This window comes from Prionailurus bengalensis, chromosome D1 (assembly GCF_016509475.1).
Source record: "Prionailurus bengalensis isolate Pbe53 chromosome D1, Fcat_Pben_1.1_paternal_pri, whole genome shotgun sequence".
In the NCBI taxonomy this organism is placed as follows: Eukaryota; Metazoa; Chordata; class Mammalia; order Carnivora; family Felidae; genus Prionailurus; species Prionailurus bengalensis.
Window position 1 is genome coordinate 57,832,736 of NC_057346.1, and position 23,206 is coordinate 57,855,941.

The 23,206-nt window shown below is 37.3% G+C and overlaps 1 protein-coding gene across 2 annotated transcripts in view; it reads right to left on the reverse strand.

Moving 5' to 3' along the window:
* Window positions 1-23,206, reverse strand: part of PPME1 (protein phosphatase methylesterase 1) — an 88,056-nt gene that overhangs the window by 45,534 nt on the left and 19,316 nt on the right. For both annotated transcript variants that reach the window (XM_043580271.1, XM_043580272.1), the window contains 2 exons: window positions 8,755-8,848; window positions 8,118-8,210 (listed from right to left, as the gene is read on the reverse strand). In XM_043580271.1, coding sequence (XP_043436206.1) covers window positions 8,118-8,210; window positions 8,755-8,848 — 187 coding nt within the window. The remainder of the gene's footprint in view (window positions 1-8,117; window positions 8,211-8,754; window positions 8,849-23,206) is intronic.

Sequence of the window (23,206 nt, forward strand, 5' to 3'; positions counted from 1 at the left end):
TCTTAGAACTACTTTTGCTGGGGCATCTGGGTGGCTCAGCCAGTTAAGCATCTGACTTTGGCTCAGTCATGATGTCATGGTTTGTGGATTTGAGCTGTGCTGACAGCTCAGAGCCTGGAGCCTGCTTCGGATTCTGTATCTCCCTCTCTCTCTGCTCTTCCCCAAGTCGTATTCTGTCTCTCTCTCTCTCAAAAATAAACATTGGGGCACCTGGGTGGCTCAGTCAGTTGGGCATCCGACTTCAGCTCAGGTCATGATCTCACAGTCTGTGGGTTTTATGGCTTTTACTTCTTGTGGTTAACTTTAAAAAGCCCTGCCCCAACATCATATACATTCTTAAGGTTTTTTTTTTTTTTAATTTGGTAGTTAAATCCATTTGGATTGTTATTTTTATGGTATATTAACTTGTGTTTTATACATGGGTTTATTTCTTGATTCTTTCTGCCGATACCACACTATTGATAGTTTTAGAGTATGTTTTCATATCTGAGAGGGCAAGTCCCTTCACACTTTTTCAAAATTATCTTGGTCATTATCGGGCATTTATTTTTCTGTGTGTATTTTAGAGTTTGTTGATAAAGTCTCATGAAAAACCCAAGTGAGATTTTAACAAGTTTGTCAGAACATACAGGAACATGATTCTGTGAAGTTTAATGTTTTCTCAATAAATATCTTATGCTATTTTTTTTTAAGTAAGGCTTATTCCCAGATTTTATAGTTTTGTTGCTTTCATGAATACGATCATTTTTCCTGTGATATTTCCCAACTTAGAAAAGGCAGATTTTAAGATACTGACCTTGTAAACTAAGGCTTAACTAGTTTTTCAGTTGATTTTCCTTGATATTCTAGAAAGACAATAATATTTGTAAGTAATGACAATTCTCATTCTTTTCAAGTCTTTAAAACTCATTTTTCTTCCTAGTTTTATTGTTTAGCCAGAACCTCCAGTATAATGTTGGAAAAATTACCCCTATCTTGTCCCTGACTTTAAAGGAAAGTGTCTAATATTTCACCACTAAGTATATTTATATAATTTTTTGGTATATAAATTCAATAAAGTTAAGGAAGTTATTCACTTATGGATAAAGAAGATGTGGTATATATACACAATGGAGTATTATTTGGCAATCAAAAAGAATGAAATCTTGCCATGTGCAACTACATGGATGCAACTAGAGGTTATCATGCTAAGCGAAATTAGTCAGAGAAAGACAAATATCATATGACTTCACTCATATGAGGACTTTAAGATGCAAAACAGATGAACATAAGGGAAGGGAAGCAAAAATAATATAAGAACAGGGAAGGGGACAAAACATAAGAGACTCTTAAATATGGAGAACAAACAGAGGGTTACTGGAGGGGTTGTGGGAGGGGGTTGGGCTAAATGGGTAAGGAGCATTAAGGAATCTACTCCTGAAATCATTGTTGCACTATATGCTAACTTGGATGTAAATTAAAAAAAATAAATTAAATTAAAAAACAAAAAAAGAAGTTATTCACTTATTCCCAGGTGCCAGAAGTTTGCAACCTAAGTGGGTATTGTATTTGATCAAGTCCTGTTTTGGGTATCAAGTTAAGTAAGAGATTAATTACACTGATAGATGTTCGTTTTTTTTTTTTTTTTTTTTAATGTTTATTTATTTTTTTTTAATTTTTTTTTTCAACGTTTATTTATTTTTGGGACAGAGAGAGACAGAGCATGAACGGGGGAGGGGCAGAGAGAGAGGGAGACACAGAGTCGGAAACAGGCTCCAGGCTCTGAGCCATCAGCCCAGAGCCTGATGCGGGGCTCGAACTCACGGACCGCGAGATCATGACCTGAGCTGAAGTCGGACGCTCAACCGACTGCGCCACCCAGGCGCCCCAATGTTTATTTATTTTGAAAGAGAAAGAGGAAGACAGAATGAGTGGGAGGGGCAAAGAGAAGGAGAGGGAGAGGGAGGGGGGGGGGAGAGAGAGAGAGAGAGAGAGAGAGAGAGAATGAATGAATCCCAGGCAGGCTCCACACTGTCAGCACAGAGCCTGACGTGGGGCTCAATCTCACGAACTGACCATGACCTGAGCTGAAATCAAGAGTTGGACACTTAACTGACTGAGTCACCCAAGCACCCTTATACTGATAGATTTTCTAATCTATTTATTATTTTACTATACTACTGGATTCAATCTGCTGTTATTTAGGATTCTGCATCTATTTGATAATTGAAATTGAAACTGGCTCATAGTTTTCCTGCATTTTTGTGGCCTAGTTTTAGTATTAGACTGATGCTACATTCATAAATACATTGGGCTGCTTAAAACAGTACCAGTCTAAGTAGTGTTTTTACATGGTGAAAAAAATTAATTGAACTTTCTCCTTTTGGGGAGAAATTAACATTTCACAAGATAGCAAATATTTAGAATTGTGTAATACAAGTATAGTCTTTTAACTAGTCTGCCTCAGTTTGTGTCTCTGGCCCAATCCATTAGCTATAGTAGTATCTTGACTAACACCGTTCAATAACTTATTGCCTATAACTGTGACACTCAATTAGAAGTAGGTAGAGGTATATCAAAATACTCAACTTCCCAGAACTTCCCCGTCTGGATATGTTTGTGATTATTTCAAACTAAACATACTTTACATACCCCTTGCCAATTTTGACATCCTAAGATATACTTATGGATGGGGGAAGTATTTAAAAACAGGTCTCTACAATACCCTGAACTAAAGGATAAGGTGTACTTCCTGATACAAAAGGTCCTCCCATAATTTTTCCCTGTTATCTCTAGGCACCTCTTTCCCTGCTCACTATCCTCATACTCTGTACTCAAGCTACTGATAATTTCCAAAACACACTTCATTGTTACAGTTTTCACTGCTTTTACATTTCTCTCTCCTTGGAATGCTTTCTTTATAATCCAACTTCTATTCAGTCTTCAAAATCTAGTTCAGATGTCTTCTCTCTTATGAAACTTTCCTTATAGTCCCCTCAATCATCACCAGAGTTAATAATTTCCTCCTCTGGTACTTTTTTTTTTTTTTATTTATTTTCAACGTTTTTTATTTATTTTTGGGACAGAGAGAGACAGAGCATGAACGGGGGAGGGGCAGAGAGAGAGGGAGACACAGAATCGGAAGCAGGCTCCAGACTCCGAGCCATCAGCCCAGAGCCTGATGCGGGGCTCGAACTCACGGACCGCGAGATTGTGACCTGGCTGAAGTCGGACGCTTAACCGACTGCGCCACCCAGGCGCCCCTCCTCTGGTACTTTTGTATCTTGTACAGAGATGCTGTAAATTTGTCTAAAACTGAGTGCTTGAGTCAAACACTTTATCAAGAGGCTCACTCACATCTTTTATTTATTCTCACAATTTCCCTATTGACTTAGGTGTTATTATACACATTTACAGACTGAGAAACAAAAGCCTGACAGATTAAGTTGTTTTGAAATTCAAACCCCAATCTGTTTGAGATGAAAGCTTCTTAATTTTTTTGCTGTGTTATTTGTTTACATGTGCCATCTTCATTTTTCCTATCTTCCCCATTAGACTTAAAACATCATATGAACAAGAGGATAGGATGTGTTTAATTCTCTACTGTATCCATACCACCTAACATTATGCCTGGTACAAAGTAGGGATTTAACAAGTTATTTCCTGATTGGTTGATCTTATTAAAGAGTGAACTCTCATATTTTTCTTTTTTTTAAAGTTTGAGAGAGAAAAAGAGTATGTGTGCATACACGAATGAGGGAGGGGCACAGAGAGAAAGAGAGAGAGAGAGAGAGAGACTGAGAGAATCCCAAGTAGGCTCCACACTGTGAGCATGGAGCCTGATGTGGGACTCAATGTCATGAACTGTGAGATCATGACCTGAGCTGAGATAAAGAGTTGGACCCTCTAAACCACACACACCACTGACCCTGACTTTCACCAAGCTAACCCTTACTTATTTTGTTTTTCTTATGAAGCTTATATGCACAAAAGAGCAGCATTAGAACATTTCTTATTGGGGCAGCTAGGTGGCTCGGTTGGTTAAGCATGCGACTTCAGCTCAGGTCATGATCTCACGACTTGTGGGTTCAAGCCCTGTGTTGGGCTCTGTGCTGCCAGCTCACAGCCTGAGCCTGAGCCTGATTTAGATTCCCTTTCTCTCTGCTCCTCCCCCACTCATGCTCTGTCTCTCAAAAAATAAATAAACATTAAAAAAAATCAGAATGTATTTGTTTTCTAGTGCCTTTGCCAACACTGAGAATTAGTTTTGGATAATGTTAATTTGATATCAAAAACAAATGATACCTCCTATGTTAATCATATCTGATTACTAGTGAGGATGAACTTTCTCCTGTTTGTTCTCCATGAATTGTTTCTTCATGTCCTTTGGTGTGGCATATCCTGTGTTTGGGATTCTAACCATGTTATATAACTTCCTTATGTATCAGCCATATGTAAACGGCTTACTAACATTTGACAAAATCTTTAGGATAATTACATCTTTTCTTCCTTCTCAAACAGGATACAATGTACAAAATTTAACCTTTTCTTAATTGCTCAAGACTGATGTTAACTTACTCAAGGAATAACTATTGAGCAACAACTCCCAACACAGGCCCTGTATGCTGTCATATTAAGAGTGAATGAGGCACAGTTCTGTCAAGGATCTCATGATCTAGCACCCCAAATATCAATCACAGTTGTTCCCTGTCTTCTTTTGGTTGTTAATACACTCATCCTCCTGCTATGCTAGTGCCTTTTTGTTTCTATTTTACTACCTTATTTTACCAATTATCATCTGGGTGGATGTCTGAGGGAAATTCTGCTTCTCATGATTATAAGGTACTTGGGCCTGTTCCTGCTGTTTGACATGGCTGCCTACTGGATCATGTTCTAGTGTTTACGAAAATATGACCTCTGGGGTCAAGTCAGTTGCCAGAGCACTAATGTTTACATAGCCATTCTTATTTTTAAAGCACTGTCACATATAAACTCATTTAGCAGGCTGGTACACTGTCAAGAATAACAACAAAAAAGGGCAGGTAAATTTAGCCAGTAAAAGCCCAAGCCATTAAGTTGAGTAGTAGAGAATTTCCTTGATTATATAAGTAAACCAGGTAAACAACTGGGGCATAATGACCTATCTATGAAAAACTTTCACAAAGTTTTGGAATGCTAATAGATGTTTTTAGAAAAAAGGAATTGAGGGGTGCCTGGGTGGCTCAGTCGGTTAAATGTCCAGACTCTTGATTTCAGTTCAGGTCATGATCTCACAGTTCATGAGATCAAGATCCATGTTGATCTGTACTGACAGCACAGAACCTGCTTGGGATTCTTTCCCTTTGCCCATCCTTCACTTGCTGCTCTGTCCCTTCTCTCTCTCGAAAGAAATAAATAAACATTAAAAAAAGAAAAAAGGAACTGAGTGATAGAATACATTTAGAAGACAGTTGAAATGAAATAGATTCACTTAGAAGAACATGCCTAAGGCTTTAGTAATGTACTGATATATAGTGAATTTCTGAGAGATAAGAGAACATCGTATGTAATATTTCTTAAACTCATTTAATCGCAAAAACCCTATTTCATTAATATCTCATGGGATTTGTAATCTGTAGAATACACTTTGGTAAAAGAAGAACTAGAGTATCCTCTACAATAACACGTATAATAGCGTCAGCAGCTATTTATCAATCCCCTCCTCTATGCCAGGCACTTTCCACATTACTTGTTTCTACCTATGAGATATAAATATTTATTATTGATATATGTCAACAAATCACTTATTAGAATATTTATACATGACTTTAAAATTTACAGTTTTCATATTCCATTATTTTACATAATTTTCAAGGAAACCTTGAAATGTAAGACTATTTGGAGAATAAAAGTTTACATGGCTTGCTCAATGGTTTAAGTAGCTTCTTCAAGGATATATTACCAATACTGGCAAAACTGGGACTAGAAATCACATCTTCCAATTCCTACTTCATTTTTCCTTCCCTTAGTGTCAAAAGCAATAGCTGTTTTATAGGGAATCTGTTCTAGCCCTATGCAGATCCCTCATCTCTAAGGACTCTGAACACTCAACTAGGTAACATTAGCTCTGATTTTATATTAGAGTCCTAGGGACTCTTGATATTAACAGATCAAAAGTTCAAAGAATATAGTGAGACTACTATTGGCTTACATAGGTAATTCTCATCAAAATTTTATAAAATCTTGTGACCCACTATCTACTGTCCTTGGAATAAAGCTTTTCCTATCCAAACATTACTTTTTGCCAAATTTCTTACGAGGTAGAGCCTGGAGTCAAGATCCCTAGCAAGTTTCAACTCCGTTGTATGAATGTGACACACCAATTAAGAGGGAGCTTCTTTCCCCTCTGCAGTCACACATTTCTTTCCTTCCATGTCTTGGTGTTAGCTGCCCAGTGACAGTGTACTAGTTTAGAGCAGAGCCAGCCAAGTCATAGTACATGAACAATTTCTGGTGGCTCTGACCACCAGAAGTACAGGGCAACTGGAGTACATTTACTACTACAGCTGCTACATTAGGAACAGGCGTGTGATGCTGTTACTTGTTCGTTCAAGAAACATTCCTTGAGCATACAATTATGTGCCAGGCATAAATAAGCCATGATCTAAACCTCCAAAAAAGCTATCTAGTTGAAGAATGTAAATGATCAAAGCAATGCTATTAAGGACTTGAAATGTGGGTAGTCCAAACTGAGATGTGTTATAAGTGCCTAAAATACACACTGATTTTCAAAGACAGTATAAAAAAATGAAGTGAAATATCTCAATAGTAATATTTATATTGATTACCTGTTGAAATAATACTTTGGGTACAGTGAGTTAAATAAAATATATATTATTAAAAATAACTTCACCTCCTTCTTTTTAGCTATTTTATGTCCCTACTAGATTTTAAATTACATATGTGGCAAAAAAGATTACATCTATGGCTTGCATTATATTTCTATTAGACAACACAGGTGTAGGGAGATGAAAGAGCCTGGCACTTCCGGGCAAATCAAACAGCTATGTCCTAAGGTAGGAGAAAGGAAGTAGCAAATAAGATAGGAATCAGATCATTTAGTAATTTAGTAACAGATGAGTAAGTGCCTATGTTTTGAGAACTATTCCCAATAATCCTGCTGCCAGGAACAAAATGATATGTTCAGGGCCTTCCTAAACTGCATAGCCATCTAGATCCGTTATCTAGTACATCATTCCCACTTGCTCCCATTTTCTGTCCTTCAGACTTCCAGGTGGTAAGTAAAGAAATACGTACATCTGCTTGATATACACAAGAAAAGACGACAATTTCATTTTAGATGGAACGTTGCTAGTATTCTCCTCAGCAGTATCTCTCCTTGCATAGAGTTAAGCATATCAGAAAGATCTAGAACTGGTAGCATTCACACAGATATACATCCTCTACTCTGGACCAGGGTTTACTTCCCAATAGCTCACAAGTACCATTAAAATATAAAGCATTATTATAAAAAAGAAGGAAGGGGCACCTGGGCCACTTAGTTGGCCATAATTCTTGATTTCAGATCAGGTCATGATCTCACAGTTCATGAGAGGGATTCTCTGTCTCCCTGTCTCTCTGCCCATGCCCTGCTCGCTCTCTCAAAATAAACAAACATAAAAATTTTTTCTAAATAAAAATAAAAAAGGAAAATCTTCCAAATATTTATGGAACATCTCTGTGTGTAAAGTACTACACTACACTCAATGAAGGAGAGACAAATAAAGGATAGACATTATATCTAACTAAAGTACCTGAGTAGATTATTTCTGCTTATCTATTACTTAAGTTATTTAGATACAGACCCCTACATATGATCAGGGACAAATTCCATCTCCCTTATCCTAATGCAATATATACACAACATTTTATAAAATATTTGAAGAATTCACGCACTAAGCTCATCCCAGTTAAGAACTTTAAAGAACAGGTGATCTTGGGCCTACCATAACAAATATTTTAAATCAACTCACATCCCTAACCTTCTTATATCAAGCTATATGAGTGAGCACAGAATAAAGAGTTAGGTAAGTCAAATTCATCCAGAAGTAAACAATCGTTGTGATAACATCAACTATTACTATCAACTACTTACTTACCGTGAACACAGCCCAGGATAGGGCAGAATGGCCTCCTCCATGCAGAAGGAGTAGGACAGGACCCTCTGAACCACTCTTGTAAACTCGAAAAGTGTATGAATAGTTAAAGATAACATATCTAAGCATTTCCTCACTGAAGTTTTTGATTATTTTATCATAATACCGACTAGAAAACTCAGGCAGTACAACGCTCTATGCAAAGCTACAGACTTACAAACTTAGAGACACTTAAATACAAGTTTCTGAAACACCAAACCTGTTTTTGAAGGATGGAGCCTGTATGACCACTTTTTCAATGAGCAAACAAAAAAAGATTCCCTTTGCCCTAATGAGGACATAGTCCCTGGTTTCTAGATGCCAAATTGATTCAACTCACTTGATTCATGAAACCTTCCCCTGGGCCCTTAAGAGATACACCAGTTTTAGGAATTTAATTCTTCTTTCCCCACGCATTAGACAATTTTATCCATGTAAGACGTTGGCACAGACTTACAGGTTAAATTTCATGCTATACAAAGAACAGGTAGGGAACAAAAATGAAATAAACAGCAGGGAGAAAGAACATTTTAGAAATTCACATGTCTTCTTAGACAACATTATAAACTTGTTAAAGAATAAGTCATTTTGTAAAGGATATATCCTTGCCAGTTTCATTCTCTACTTCTACATCTTCCATGGACTCAAAGTACTGACTCCAAGAAACAGGGGAAAAGTCTCGCTTTCTTCCGGGGCTAAGGAAAAAAAAAGAGAGAGAGAGTTCAAGTATAGTTATGCATGAAAAGATAAAATCTTGATCAACAAATGCTAAATGTAAATCTGAAATGAAAACTGCAGGCAGGGGTATTTTCTTTTTTTTTTTTTAATTTTATTTTTTAAAATTTACATCCAAAGTAGTTAGTATATAGTGAAGCAATGATTTCAGGAGTAGATTCCTTAACGCCCCTTACCCATTTAGCCCATCCCCCCTCCCACAATCCGTCCAGGAACCATCAGTTTGTTCCCCGTATTTAACAGTCTCTTATGTTTGTCCCCCTCCCTGTTTTTATATTATTTTTGTTTCCCTTCCCTTCTGTTCATCTGTTTTGTCTCTTAAAGTCCTCATATGAGTGAAGTCATATGATTTTTGTCTTTCTCTGACTAATTTCACTTAGCATAATACCCTCCAGTTCCATTCACATAGTTGCAAATGGCAAGATTTCATTCTTTTTGATTGCCAAGTAATACTCCATTGAGTATATATACCACTTCTTCTTTATCCATTCATCCATCGATGGACATTTGGGCTCTTTCCATACTTTGGCTATTGTTGATAGTGCTGCTATAAACATGGGCGTGCATGTGTCCCTTCGAAACAGCACACCTGTATCCCTTGGATAAATACCTAGTAGTGCAATTGCTGAGTCGTAGGGTAGTTCTATTTTTAGTTTTTTTGAGGAACCTCCATACTGTTTTCCAGAGTGGCTGCACCAGCTTGCATTGCCACCGACAATGCAAAAGAGATCCTCGCCGACATCTGTTGTTGCCTGACTTTTTAATGTTAGCCATTCTGACAGGTGTAAGGTGGTATCTCATTGTGGTTTTGATTTGTATTTCCCTGATGCTGAGGGATGTTGAGCATTTTTTCATATGTCGGTTGGCCATCTGGATGTCTTCCTTGGAGAAGTGTCTATTCATATCTTTTGCCCATTTCTCACTAGATTATTTGTTTTTTGGGTGTTGAGTTTGATAAGTTCTTTGTAGATTTTGGATACTAACTCTATATCTGATATGTCATTTGCAAATATCTTCTCCCATTCTGTCGGTTACCTTTTAGTTTTGCAGATTGTTTCCTTCACTGTGCAGAAGCTTTTTATTTTGATGAGGTCCCAGTAGTTCATTTTTGCTTTTGTTTCCCTTGCCTCCAGAGACGTGCTGAGTAAGAAGTTGCTGCGGCCAAGATCAAAGAGGTCTTTGCCTGCTTTCTCCTTGAGGATTTTGATGGCTTCCTTTAGATTTAGGTCTAAATCTAGATTAGGTCTTAGATTTAGGTCTTTCATCTCTTTTGAGTTTATTTTTTTGTATGGTGTAAGAAAGTGGTCTGGGTTCATTCTTCTGCATGTCACTGTCCAGTTTTCCCAGCACCACTTGCTGAAAAGACTCTTTATTCCACTGGATATTCTTTCCTGCTTTGTCGAAGATTAGTTGCCCATACGTTTGTGAGTCCATTTCTGGGTTCTCTATTCTATTCTATTGATCTGAGTGTCTGTTCTTGTGCCAGTACCATACTGTCTTCATGATTATAGCTTTGTAGTATAGCTTGAAGTCTGGGATTGCGATGCCTCCTGCTTTGGTTTTCTTTTTCAAGATTGCTTTGGCTATTCGGGGTCTTTTCTGGTTCCATACAAATTTTACAATTCTTTGTTCTAGCTCTGTGAAGAATGCCTGTGTTACTTTGATAGGGATTGTGTTGAATATGTAGATTGCTTTGGGTAGTATCGACATTTTAACAATATTTGTTCTTCCTATCCAGGAGCATGGAATCTTTTTCCATTTCTTTGTGTCTTCTTCAATTTCTTCCATAAGCTTTCTATAGTTTTCAGTGTGTAGATTTTTCACCTCTTTGGTTAGATTTATTCCTAGGTATTTTATGGTTTTTGGTGCAACTGTAAACGGGATCGATTCCTTGATTTCTCTTTCTGTTGTTGCTTCATTGTTGGTATATAGGAATGCAACTGATTTCTGTGCATTGATTTTATATCCTGCAATTTTGCTCAATTCATGAATCAATTCTAGCAGTTTTTTGGTGTAATCTTTTGGGTTTTCCATATAGAGTACCATGTCTTCTGCGAAGAGTGAAAGTTTGACTTCCTCCTGGCCGATTTGGATGCCTTTTATTTCTTTGTGTTGTCTGATTGCAGAGGCTAAGACTTGCAATACTATGTTGAATAACAGTGGTGAGAGTGGACATCCCTGTCTTGTTCCTGACCTTAGGTGGAAAGCTCTCAGTTTTTCCCCATTGAGGATGATATTAGCATTGGGTCGTTCATATATGGCTTTTATGATCTCGAGGTATGCTCCTTCTATCCCTACTTTCTTGAGGGTTTTTATCAAGAAAGGATGCTGTATTTTGTCAAATGCTTTCCCTACATCTATTGAGAGGATCATATGGTTCTTGTCCTTTCTTTTATTGATGTGATGAATCACGTTAATTGTTTTGCGGATATTGAACCAGCCCTGCATCCCAGGTATAAATCCCGAGGGGTATTTTCTCTTAAAAGAATGAGGAGTTTTCATACAGAAACCATCACATTAAAAGTGTGTCTTAAAAAGTTCAAATATAGATTTAAGAGTAAAAATGTTAGGATTTTAGAAAATTCATTAGCATATTTTAATCACAGATATAATCTGTGTACATATGTCAGAAAACCTAATTCTCTTTCCTTGTTCTTTAAAAAATTTTTTTTTAATGTTATTTATTTTGAGAGAGGGAGAGACAGAATGCAACCAGGGGACAGACAGAGAGAGAGGAAGACACAGAATCCAAAGCAGGCTCCAGGCTCCAAGCTGTCAGCACAGAGCTTGATGTGGGACTCAAACCCATGAACTGTGAGATCATGACCTGAGCCAAAGTCAGATGCTTAACCAACCGAACTACCCAGGCGCCCCTCTCCTTGTTCTTAGTTATAGGCTCATGCCTATCCTCTCAAGTCACTCTAATATCATTCCTGCTATAATAATTTTTAAAAAATTTTATTTATTTTGAGATTGGGGAGGGGGGGAGGAACAGAGATAGATGGGGAGAGAGAGTTCCAAGCAGGCTCTGCACTGTCAGCACAGAGCCCAATGTGGGGCTCAAACTCACGAACCCATGAGATCACAACCTGAGCTGAAATCAAAAGTCAGACATTTAACCAACTAAGCCACCCAGGCACACTCCTGCTATAATCATTTTTGATCACCATTCCTTGTTTATACCTTTAATCCCTCATATTATTTCATGTTGTTTTCATCATCTCCCAACTAATCAGTACACAACCTTCATAAAAGACAAACTGGCAATACCTTGAACTCCTAGGAATTTATCCAAAGATATGGCATATCTATTAATGTAGCATTGTTTTCAATAGAGAAAAATCAGTAACAATTTAAGTATCCATCAACAGGTGATAGATTAAAATAAATTGTGGTACACAGAAATAATATAGTTATAAAAAGATGGAAGGAATTATATACTGATAACATTCTTTGTATATGGATGAGATACACTGTTAAGTATACAAACATGATGCGTTTTACCATTTGGGTAAAAATGGGAAGTATGTGCATATATAATACCTCTGGAAGAATACTGATATAATAAGGATATATTCTGGGAGGGGAACTATATCTGGAAGATGAGAGGGACAATTTTCAATGTATACCCCTTTTAATTTTTGAACCAGAAATTATTTTTAAAAATAAAATTATTTTAAAATAAAACAAAAATAACCAATAAATATCTATTTACAGCCTGTATCTTCAACCTTGGATGAGACACAAGAAAGGAACCTTGAGTCTTATCCTATTTCCACACCTATTCTTCTCAGTAATGGAGGGAATTCAGAATTCTATCAGCAACAAAACATTACCTCCTGCCAAGTATTTTCCTGCATATGCCATGGGGGCAAATGCAGAACAAAGTATACTATAAAACCCCCTTTAAAGACTTAAATTAGTACAAAAGCACTCTAGGTTGACTTTAATACTGTAATTACAATGGAGAAACTGCACAGTTAGGTATTCTTTCAACAGTCAAACATTTATTGAACATCTACACTCTTCTGGCATTGAACAGGTAGTAGTTCTTGATCTATGTAATAACATTTACCAAAGGAACTTTTTTTTTTTTTTTTTTTTTTTAAGAAAGGCAGACTGCCACGTGCAGCGCCTTACTTGGATGTGTCTGGAGTCTTGAAAGCTTGACTACCCGACATTCTCCTACAAATGGACCTTGAGAGCTTGTTTACAGGTTTTAGCAGGGGAGCGCGGCTACTTGTATACCCTTGACTGAAGAACGATCCTCCTCTATCGGGGAAGGTCATCCTCTTCAGCCAAGTGCGCAGCTTCTGGAAGGATGCACATGAAGCGGTGAGGGAGGAAGGGGACACCTGCCTAGCCAGCCAGATCAGCTGAATTAACCCTGGCGATCAATGGGGTGACAGATGTCGCAGCGATATCACCCTCACATCCAGAAAAGCAACTTTTAAAAATACCGATGCTTGGGTTTCACTTCTAGAAACTGATTCAAATGGCTTGACGTGTGGCCTAGGCACTAATTTCTTTTTAATTTTAGAGAGTGGGAGAGAGAGAGCACACACGGGGTAAGGGCAGTGGAAGAAGGAGAGAGAATCCCAAGTAGGCGCCACGCTCAGCGTAGAGCCTGAGGTGGGGCTCAATCTCTCAATCCTGGGATCATGACCTGAGCCGAAATCAAGAGTTGGGACACTCAACCGACTGAGCTAGCCAGGCGTCCCTGCACTGACAATTTTTAAAGATCCCCAAGTTGAGAGAGTTGAGATGCCCAAGTTGCGAGAGTTGAAGAATAAAAAGGTAGAGTAAATGATCTGGAATAAGAGAAGAGTTCAAATTCCTCACAGTTCCTACCATTTTCCAATAATTCCCTGCAAATCTCTAACAATTAGAGTATGTATTTGGGGAAATTCAAATTACCTAAATTCTTTCTGCATTGGATTATAGTGACTGAATAAAATAACATATCTTTCAAAAGAATCTAATACATCTGGGATTTAGTAGTTGCTCAGAAAACGGGTAAAATCCTAACTTCTGATAGAAAAACTGCCTCTGTAGAAGTAATTTCCAATTTCAGCATTGACTTATTTTTTCTGGTTTGCTAGTTGTACTTGAATTCCTACTGGAAAACTAAAAGTAGAACTCTTAATTCTACTGACTCACCCATCACTCACAAATCCACCTACATATATACTAATTTCAGTATAACAACCACACATGGTATGTCAAACATGTTATAATTGATTTTAAGGATCTATGCATGAATTTTTGATGTCTGGACTCAGGGCATCATCACAGTAATAGTATCTAACATTTACTGTGCCACAACAGTGAGTCACTCTGCCAAGTAATTTATAGGCATGATTCCATTTAATCCTCACAAAACTTCAAGTTATTTTTATCCCCATTTCACAGATGACAGATTTAGAGATATAAAGTCACTTGACCAAGGTTATACAACTAACTACTAAATGGCAGTGACAGGATTCAGATCCAGTTCCATCACTCTTAAAAGTCTCTGCTCTTTACCCCAATGCTATATTAATTCTCAGATCCTTTCTTTTCTCTCTCACTCTTTCATTTATGCTTCTGAAAAGTAATAAGGCTTTAGAGTACGTTATCAGAAGTTTCCTTTTCAGGATCTTTGCCAAAGGCCACAGAAACTTTCCAAGTTGGCCAGGCACCAGAGAAGATTACCCGTTAAGGAGAAATTACTTTGTATAAATAGAAATTATTCCTAGGAGGACACCTTCCACTTCTAATTCCCTTCATTAAAAAAAATAATAAAGTTCTAAGGACTACCCAATTTATACCAACATATGAGTAATTCCCATCTGGTTAAAGAGCCAATAATCTATACCTCCAAAGGTTGTTCCTACTCCCACAGAGACTTTCCTGGCATAGTCTTTTGAACATTTGAACACATAATTGTTTATATACTCTGCGAGTTCAGGTAATTTTGCAACCAATGTTAGACATGAAGTAGACAGCAAGATCTCACATCAATCTTTATATTCTAGTCAGAAAGAATACTCTATTTTAATGATGTAGTTTTGGTTTATAAAAATAGTTTGTGGCACAGAAACAGACACCTGCTGTCAAGAAACTAATGTTAACTACATAAATATCTAACATAAGGTAGAGTTAAATGCCCTAAGAGATATAGCTAAAGGAGGGAATAAAGATTACTTAAAAAAAAAACAAAAACATTACTTTTAGCTTAGGAAATAAAAAGAGGTTTCAAAGAAAAAATAACATTTAAGCTATTAAGCTATTAAGTCATTGAAGGACAGACAGAATTTGGACTGATGGAAATAGGGAAGGGTATGGAAGACAACTCCGGCAGAGAGAAGCGCACCAATAAGAACCCAGTATGGTGTCTGCCTGTCATAGTGAGCACTGATAAAAGACAAAACAAAATAGTTAACTGCAACAAGGTGGAAATAAGCAAAACAGTTTTGAAAAACTAAAAGAAACTGATACAACTAAAAGCAGATCATGGAAAAATAATGACATTAGATGCAATAAAGTGGGGAATTCATTTCTTTTTCTGTTATTTGTGTGTTGGGGTTGGTCCCAAAAGCCTGATAGAGTTTCAGTGGTTCAGATTAAAGTATTTTAGAAAGATCAATGTGGTGAAAGGTACAAGATGAATTTGATTCCGGAAAAAAAAAAAAATGTTGCTGCAATAATCTGGTTAGAAGATGGGAGTCTAGACTGGCAATGGAATTAAAAAGGAGGGAAACATAGAAAGACTTTTCAAAAAGGCAATCAACAAATCTCAGGAATGTTCAAGACATGGAAAATGACTGATAGTAGAACCCAAGTCAATTCTGAAGTTTTGAACTAACAGAGATGAATTATTAAGTCCAACAATTGGTAAATAAAAATCTACACTGGGAGGTAAATGTCCACAGAATTTTTTTATGTCAGAATAAAGTTTATTTCAAACCAACATAATAAATGTATAATTTCCTTCCAAGTCTTGTTACCGGAGGAAAGAGTTTGGCAGACACGGAACAAAATGGTACAGTGGGAGACACAAAGGAAATACAATTCCTGCCTAAATCATGCGAATCAAATGTGCTTTTAGATCCTTTGCTATTGTCACAGACTCCATTCAGAAGCTTTATAAACCCTCATTCCAGAAACCAGTGCACATACATATATTCTGCACACAACTGCACTGGCTTCAAGAAGCTCATGTATGAATCCTAAATAAGATCTCTGGGCCTATACTTTGACCATAGCAACCTATTTCTGACAGAAAGACAAAAAATTTAAAAAGGAAGAAAATTATGAGGAAATACCACATTCTTTTTTCTTTTTTACATGTTTATTTCTTCTTAAGAGAGAGACAGAGCGTGAGGGGAGAAGAGCAGAGAGAGAGGGAGACACAGAAAGCAAAGCAGGTTCCAGGCTCTGAGCTGTCAGCACAGAGCCTGACACGGGACTAGAACTCATGGACCATGAGATCATGACCTGCGCCAAAGTTGAATGCTTAACTGACTGAGCCAGCCACCCAGGTGCCCTGAAGTGATACTACATTCTTAATACTTCCTAAACCTAAATAAGTTTTCCATTTGCTACACACTAAAAGTTTGTTTTCATAACCCAGTTCTGCCTTTATTAATTGTGTGACCTTGGCCAAGTCATTTAATTTCTCTATGCCTGAGTTTCTTCATGTGAGATAGGGTTATAATGCCAATTTTATAGGGGTTGTAATGAGGATTAAAGTAGCCTTCTCCCTTGGTTACTCTCAAATTAGCCTGTTCTATTTTTATCATAGAACTAATCATTTCCTAAAATTAGTTTGTTCTTATATTTGTTAGATCACTCCACCTAATTTGCTACTAATGTGAGATCCAGGAGAGCAAGAACGTTCTCCCTTTGTTCACCAATGTACTCTTGGGGTCCGACACATTAATGAATATCTGTTGACAGTAAAAAATGAGCTAATGTGCATAAAGCACTTAGCTTGGTGCCTCAGGAAATTATTTATTATTATTATTATTACTATTATTATCATCATCACCATTGGGCTGAAGCTAATAAAGAGAAGCCTCCTTCCTGAATTCTGATAAGGTTTCCAGTAAAGGGAAATGGAATACTGTGGTACAAGCATGAGAGTAGACATATAGATAGATCAAACAGAACTGAGAGTCCAGAAATAAACTCTAACACTTAAAGTCCATAGATTTTCAACAAAGGACCAAGACAATTCACTGGGGAAAAAAGTCTTGACAATAAATGGTGTTAGGACAATTAGATATTCATATATCAATGAATCTGAACCCCTCCCTTACAACTACACACATAAGTAAATCACCGAGGATCATAAACCTAAATGTAAGAGCAAAAAACCTGCTAGGTCAATCCAGGGCACAGCTGGGATGGTCCATTTCAAGTGGCACCCACAGCCAAGGAGGGCTCAACTTGAAGGTGGAAGGCCCTCACCTACTTTGTAGCACTCCCTGGCGTGGGAGTGAGCATGCTGAACATCTGGAAGTCAAATCATGGAGAGCACTCGAGGCCTGAGTTCCATGCCTACCCCCATCTCTTCATCAGGTCTAAGCCCTTTCCCTGGGGAGATGTTAATCATATTCTACTGCGTAATGCTCATGCAAAACTACTTCCAACCAGCTATGAGGATGAATAGAGAGAACCTGGATCACTACCCAGTGGGGACCACATTACTGGTTTGGACCATGACTCTGCACATGGACCAGAAAAGTACATGGTATCTTAAGCTCACCTTCCTTCTTTGTATCAGTGATGACCGATATATAGATCTTCCATACCTTTGCTTATGGCAGGATAGCTTAAATAGATTGGTCCATGAGGAGGAAAAACCCCACCATATACAGTTTTTACGTTATGGCTGTGTACTGATTATTTAAGTTTAAATTTCATTTCTAGTAATTGTAAGCTTTGTGACCATTAGCAAATCCATCTCTGCCTAAATCTCAAGTGTAAGGTTTGAAAAACAGTAACAAGTAGGCACAAAAATACTTCATAAATGTTAGTTACTGCAGAAATGTTGTTCACAGCTAAGCCACATGGTATACGGATTATACTTTCTTTCTTGCGTGACTTCTTATTTTTTCCAGAACGATTGTCTTTTATTTTGTTTGCTTATTTTTCTTAATGAAATTATCATTGTTTCATAAGAGCTTTTTATAAGCAAAAAATATTAGTGGGCAGTTCACAAAAGAGGAAACACAAATAGCCCATAAATATTATGAAAGGGTTCCCAATTTTGTTCATGGAGACATGAAGTTTTCTTATGTTTATTTTTTAGAGACATGAAAGTTTAAATCAGAGTTAGGTATAATTTCACACCCATTATGTTGACAAAATACAAAGCAAGACAACACTAGGTGTTGGAGAGGATCTAAATCAGATGGAATTGCCGGTAGAAGTATAAATGGGAAAACTATTTGGAAAACAGTGAGTCACCACCTGGTAAAATTGAACAAGTACCCTTCACTCTAGTAGTTTCACTTCACAAGGAAACATCTGCACAGAGGTATTAAGATACATGTAAAAAGATGTTCATAGAAGCATTTCCATAAAGCCAAAGAATAACAAGCAAACTAAGTCTATCACCAGAGGAATATATAAATTGAGATATATTCAGATAACTCAATATGGCACAGCAGTGGGAATGGATATGCTAGAATTATATACAGTAACATGGATGAATTTCAGAAATACATTTAGAGGAAGCAATAAGCATAGAATAAATGCAGTCCATTAATAACAAAGTTCAAGAACAGGCAAAACTAATTATCTTTTTTATGGATATACGCATAGGTGACAAAACTATTAAGAAAAGCAAGAGAATGATAAACATACAATTCAAGATTGTGGGGAGTAGAGGTGCTTTTGGGGAGAGGCAAACAGGCTTTTAAAGGCTAACAATGTTCAATTTCATAAGCCAGGTGGTAGATACATGGGCATTTATTTTATTCTTCTCTGAACTGCACACGCATATTTTAAACCCTTCTGAATGTATATTTCACTATTAACTTTTATTAATGAAAAAAAGCCTTTGAGAAATCTGTAAAACTTCTCTTAATATAATAATGTTAAATAATCTATTAGATCCATTTTTTCTTTGTAAATTTCCATTCTTGGCACCTACCAGTCTCCTCCAAATAGGACTGTTTGCTCTCTGGATATGATGAATTGCTGTCATTTCACCATCATCCTGGGAATTCCTTTTGCCTTTTTCCTGTGCTGAATCCCTGATTCCCATATCCCATGTTTTTCTTGATGCATTCTCTTATTTTGATGGAACACATCCTCTGTTAGCTTCTTGAGAAAGGGAGATAAATTTTGAAACTCTGCATGCCAGAAAATGCTATTATCCCATTTTCATACTTGACTAACAGTTTTCCTAGGTATAGAAATTTTATGTCAGGGACTGTTTCCATCAATGGTAATTAGGAATGTTGATAGAGCAAACTTCAGAAGTGTTGACTAAAATTCTACGTATGTGTGTTCTAGGAATAAACCTAACCAAAGATGTAAAAGATCTGTCTGCATGCTGAAAATTATAGAAAGCTTATCAAAGAAAATGAAGACAAAAAAAAAAAATGAAAAAAATTCCAAGCTCATGGATAGGAAGAATAAATATTGTTAAAATGTCAATACTACCCAAAGCAATCTACACATTCAATGCAATCCCAATCAAAATTGCACCAGTATTCTTCTTGAAGCTAGAACAAACAATCCTAAGATTTGTATGGAACCACAAAAGACCCCGAATAGCCAAAGTAATATTGAAGAAGAAAACCAAAGCGGGAGGCATCACAATCCCAGACTTTAGCCTTTATCAGAAAGCTGTAATCATTAAGATAGTATGGTACTGGCACAAAAAAAGACACATAGACCAATGGAGTAGAATAGAGAACCCAGAATTGGACCCAAAAATGTATGGCCAACTAATCTTTGACAAAGCAGGAAAACAGCATCCAATGGAAAAAAGGTGGTCTCTTTAGCAAATGGTGCTGGGAGAACTGGACAGCAACATGCAGAAGAATGAAACCAGACCACTTTCTTACACCATTCACAAAAATAAACTCAAAATGGATAAATGACCTGAATGTGAGACAGGAAACCATCAAAACCGTAGAGGAGAAAGCAGGAAAAACCTCTTTGACCTCAGCTGCAGCAATTTCTTGCTTGACACATCTACAAAGGCAAAGGCTAAAAGCAAAAATGAACTATTGAGACCTCATCAAGATTAAAAACTTCTGCACTGCAAAGGAAACAATCAACAGAACTAAAAGGCAACCAACGGAATGGGAAAAGATATTTGCAAATGACATCAGATAAAGGGTTAGTATCCAAAATCTATAAAGAATTCACCAAACTCAACACCTGGAAAACAAATAATCCAGTGAAGGAATGGGCAGAAGACATGAATAGACACTTTTTCAAAGAAGACATCCAGATGGCCAACAGACACATGAAAAGATGCTCAATGTCACCATCATCAGGGAAATACAAATCAAAGCCACACTGAGATACCACCTCACATAGGTCAGAGTGGCTAAAATGAACAAATCAGGAAACTACAGATGCTGGCGAGGATGTGGAGAAACAGGAAACCTCTTGCACTGCTGGTGGGAATGCAAACTGGTGTAGCCACTCTGGAAAACAGTGTGGAGGTTCCTCAAAAAATTAAAAATAGATCTACCCTATGACCCAGCAATAGCACTGCTAGGAATTTACCCAAGGAATACAGGAGTGCTGATGCATTAGGGGCACTTATACCCCAGTGTTTATAGCAGCACTTTCAACAATAGCCAAATTATGGAAAGAGCCAAATGTCCACCAACTGATGAATGGATAAAGAAGAGGTGGTTTATATATACAATGGAATACTACTTGGCAATGAGAAAGAATGAAATCATGACATTTGTGGCAATGTGGATGGAACTGGAAGGTATTATACTGAGTGAGACAGATATCTTATGTTTTCACTCATATGTAGATCTTGAGAAACTTAACAGAACTCCATGGGGGAAGGGAAGGGGAAAAAATAGTTACAGAGAGGGAAGGCTCTGTAACTTGAGGCAAACCACAAGAGACTCTTAAATACAGAGAACAAACTGAGGGTGGATGGGAGTGGGGAAAATAGGAGATGGGGATTGAGGAGGGCACTTGTTGGGATGAGCACTGGGTGTTGTATGTAAGCCAATTTGACAATAAATTATATTAAAAATAATAATACATAAAAAATACAATTAATTAATTAGTTAATTAAAATGTGGGTTTTTTTTAAATGTTTAGTTTTGAGAGAGAGGCCGACTGTGAGAGAGGCCGACTGCAAGTGGGGGAGGGGCAGAGAGAGCAGGAGACACAGAATTGGAAGCAGGCTCCAGGCTGAGCTGTCAGCACAGAGACTAACACGGGGTTCAAACTCACTGTGAGATCATGACCTGAGCTGAAGTCGGATGCTTAACTCACTGAGCCACCCAGGCGCCCCTAGGTAGTACAGGCATTTTAACACTATTTTGTTCTTCCAATTTATGAGCATGGAATGTTTTTTCCATTTCTTTGTGTCATCTTCAATTTCTCTCATAAGTGTTCTACAGTTTCTAGAGTACAGATCTTTTACCACTTTGGTTAGGTTTATTCCCAGGTATCTTACGGTTTTTGGTGCAACCGCAAATGGGATTGATTCCTTGATTTCATTCTGCTGCTTCATTATTGGAGTATAGATATACAAAAGATTTTTGTACACTGATTTTGTATCCTGTGACTTTGCTGAATTCGTCCATCAGTTGTAGCAATTTTTTGGTGGAGTATTTTCTACATAGAGTATCATGTCATCTGCAAAATAGTGAAAGTGTGACTTCTTCCTTGCCAATTTGGGTGCCTTTTATTTTTTTGTTGCCTGATTTCAGAGACTAGGATTTCCAGTACTATGTTAAATAACAATGGTGAGCCTGGACATCCCTTATCTTGTTCCTGACCATAGAGGATAAGGTCTCAGTTTTTCCCCATTGAGGATATTAGCTGTGGGTCTTTTGTAAATGGCCTCTATGATGAGGTATGTTCTCTCTAAACCTACTTTGTTGACAGTTTTTATCAGGAATGGACATATTTTGTCAAACACTTTTTCATATAGTTCTTACCTTTTTTGTTAATGTGGTGTATCACATTGATTGATTTGCAAATACTGAACCACCCTTGCAGCCCAGGAATAAATCCCAGATGATCATGGTGAGTAATTCTTTTAACGTACTGTTGGATTAGATTTGCCAGTTATCTTGTTGGGAATTTTTGCATCCATGTTCATCAGGGATACTAGCCTGTGATTCTTCGTTTTAGTGGTTTTGGAATCAAAATAATGTTGGCCTCGTAGAATGAGTTTGGAGGTTTTCTATTTCTATTTTTAGGAACAGTTTGAGAAGAATAGGTATTAGTCTTCAAATGTTTGGTAGAATTCCCCTAGGAAGCCATAAAAGACCCCGAATAGCCAAAGCAATCTTGAAAAAGAGAAGCAAAGCAGGAGGCATCACAATCCTGGACTTCAAGCTGTAATCATCAGGACGGCATGGTACTGGCACAAAAACAGACACACAGATCAATGGGACAGAATAGAAAACCCAGAAATGGACCCACAACCATATGATTAATCTTCAACAAAACAGGAAAGACTATCCAATGGAAAAAAGACAGTCTCTTCAACTAATGGTGCTGTGAAAACTGGACAGCAACATGCAGAAGAATGAAACTGGACCACTTTCTTACACCATACACAAAAATAAATGAAAAAATGGATGAAAGACCTAAATGTGAGACAGGAAACCATCAAAAGCCTAGAAGAAAACACAGGCAGAAACCTCTCTGACATCGGCATAGCAACTTCTTACTAGATATTTCTCCTAAGGCAAGGCAAAGAAAAACAAAAATGAACTATTGGGACTTCATCAAGATAAAAAGCTTCTGCACAGAGAAAATAAAAAACTAAAAGGCAACCAATGGAATGGGAGAAGAGATTTGTAAATGACATATCTGATAAAGAGTTAGTATCCAAAATCTATAAAGAACTTATCAGACTCAATACCCAAAAAACAAATAACGCAGTTAAGAAATGGCCAGAAGACATGAATAGACATTTTTCCAAAGAAGACATACAGATGGCTAACATACACATGTAAAAGATGCTCAACATCACTCATCATCACAGAAATACAAATCAAAACTACAATGAGATATCACCTCACACCTGTCAGAATGGCTAAAATTAACAACACAGAAAACAAGATACTGGCGAGGATGCAAAGAAGGGGGAACCCTCT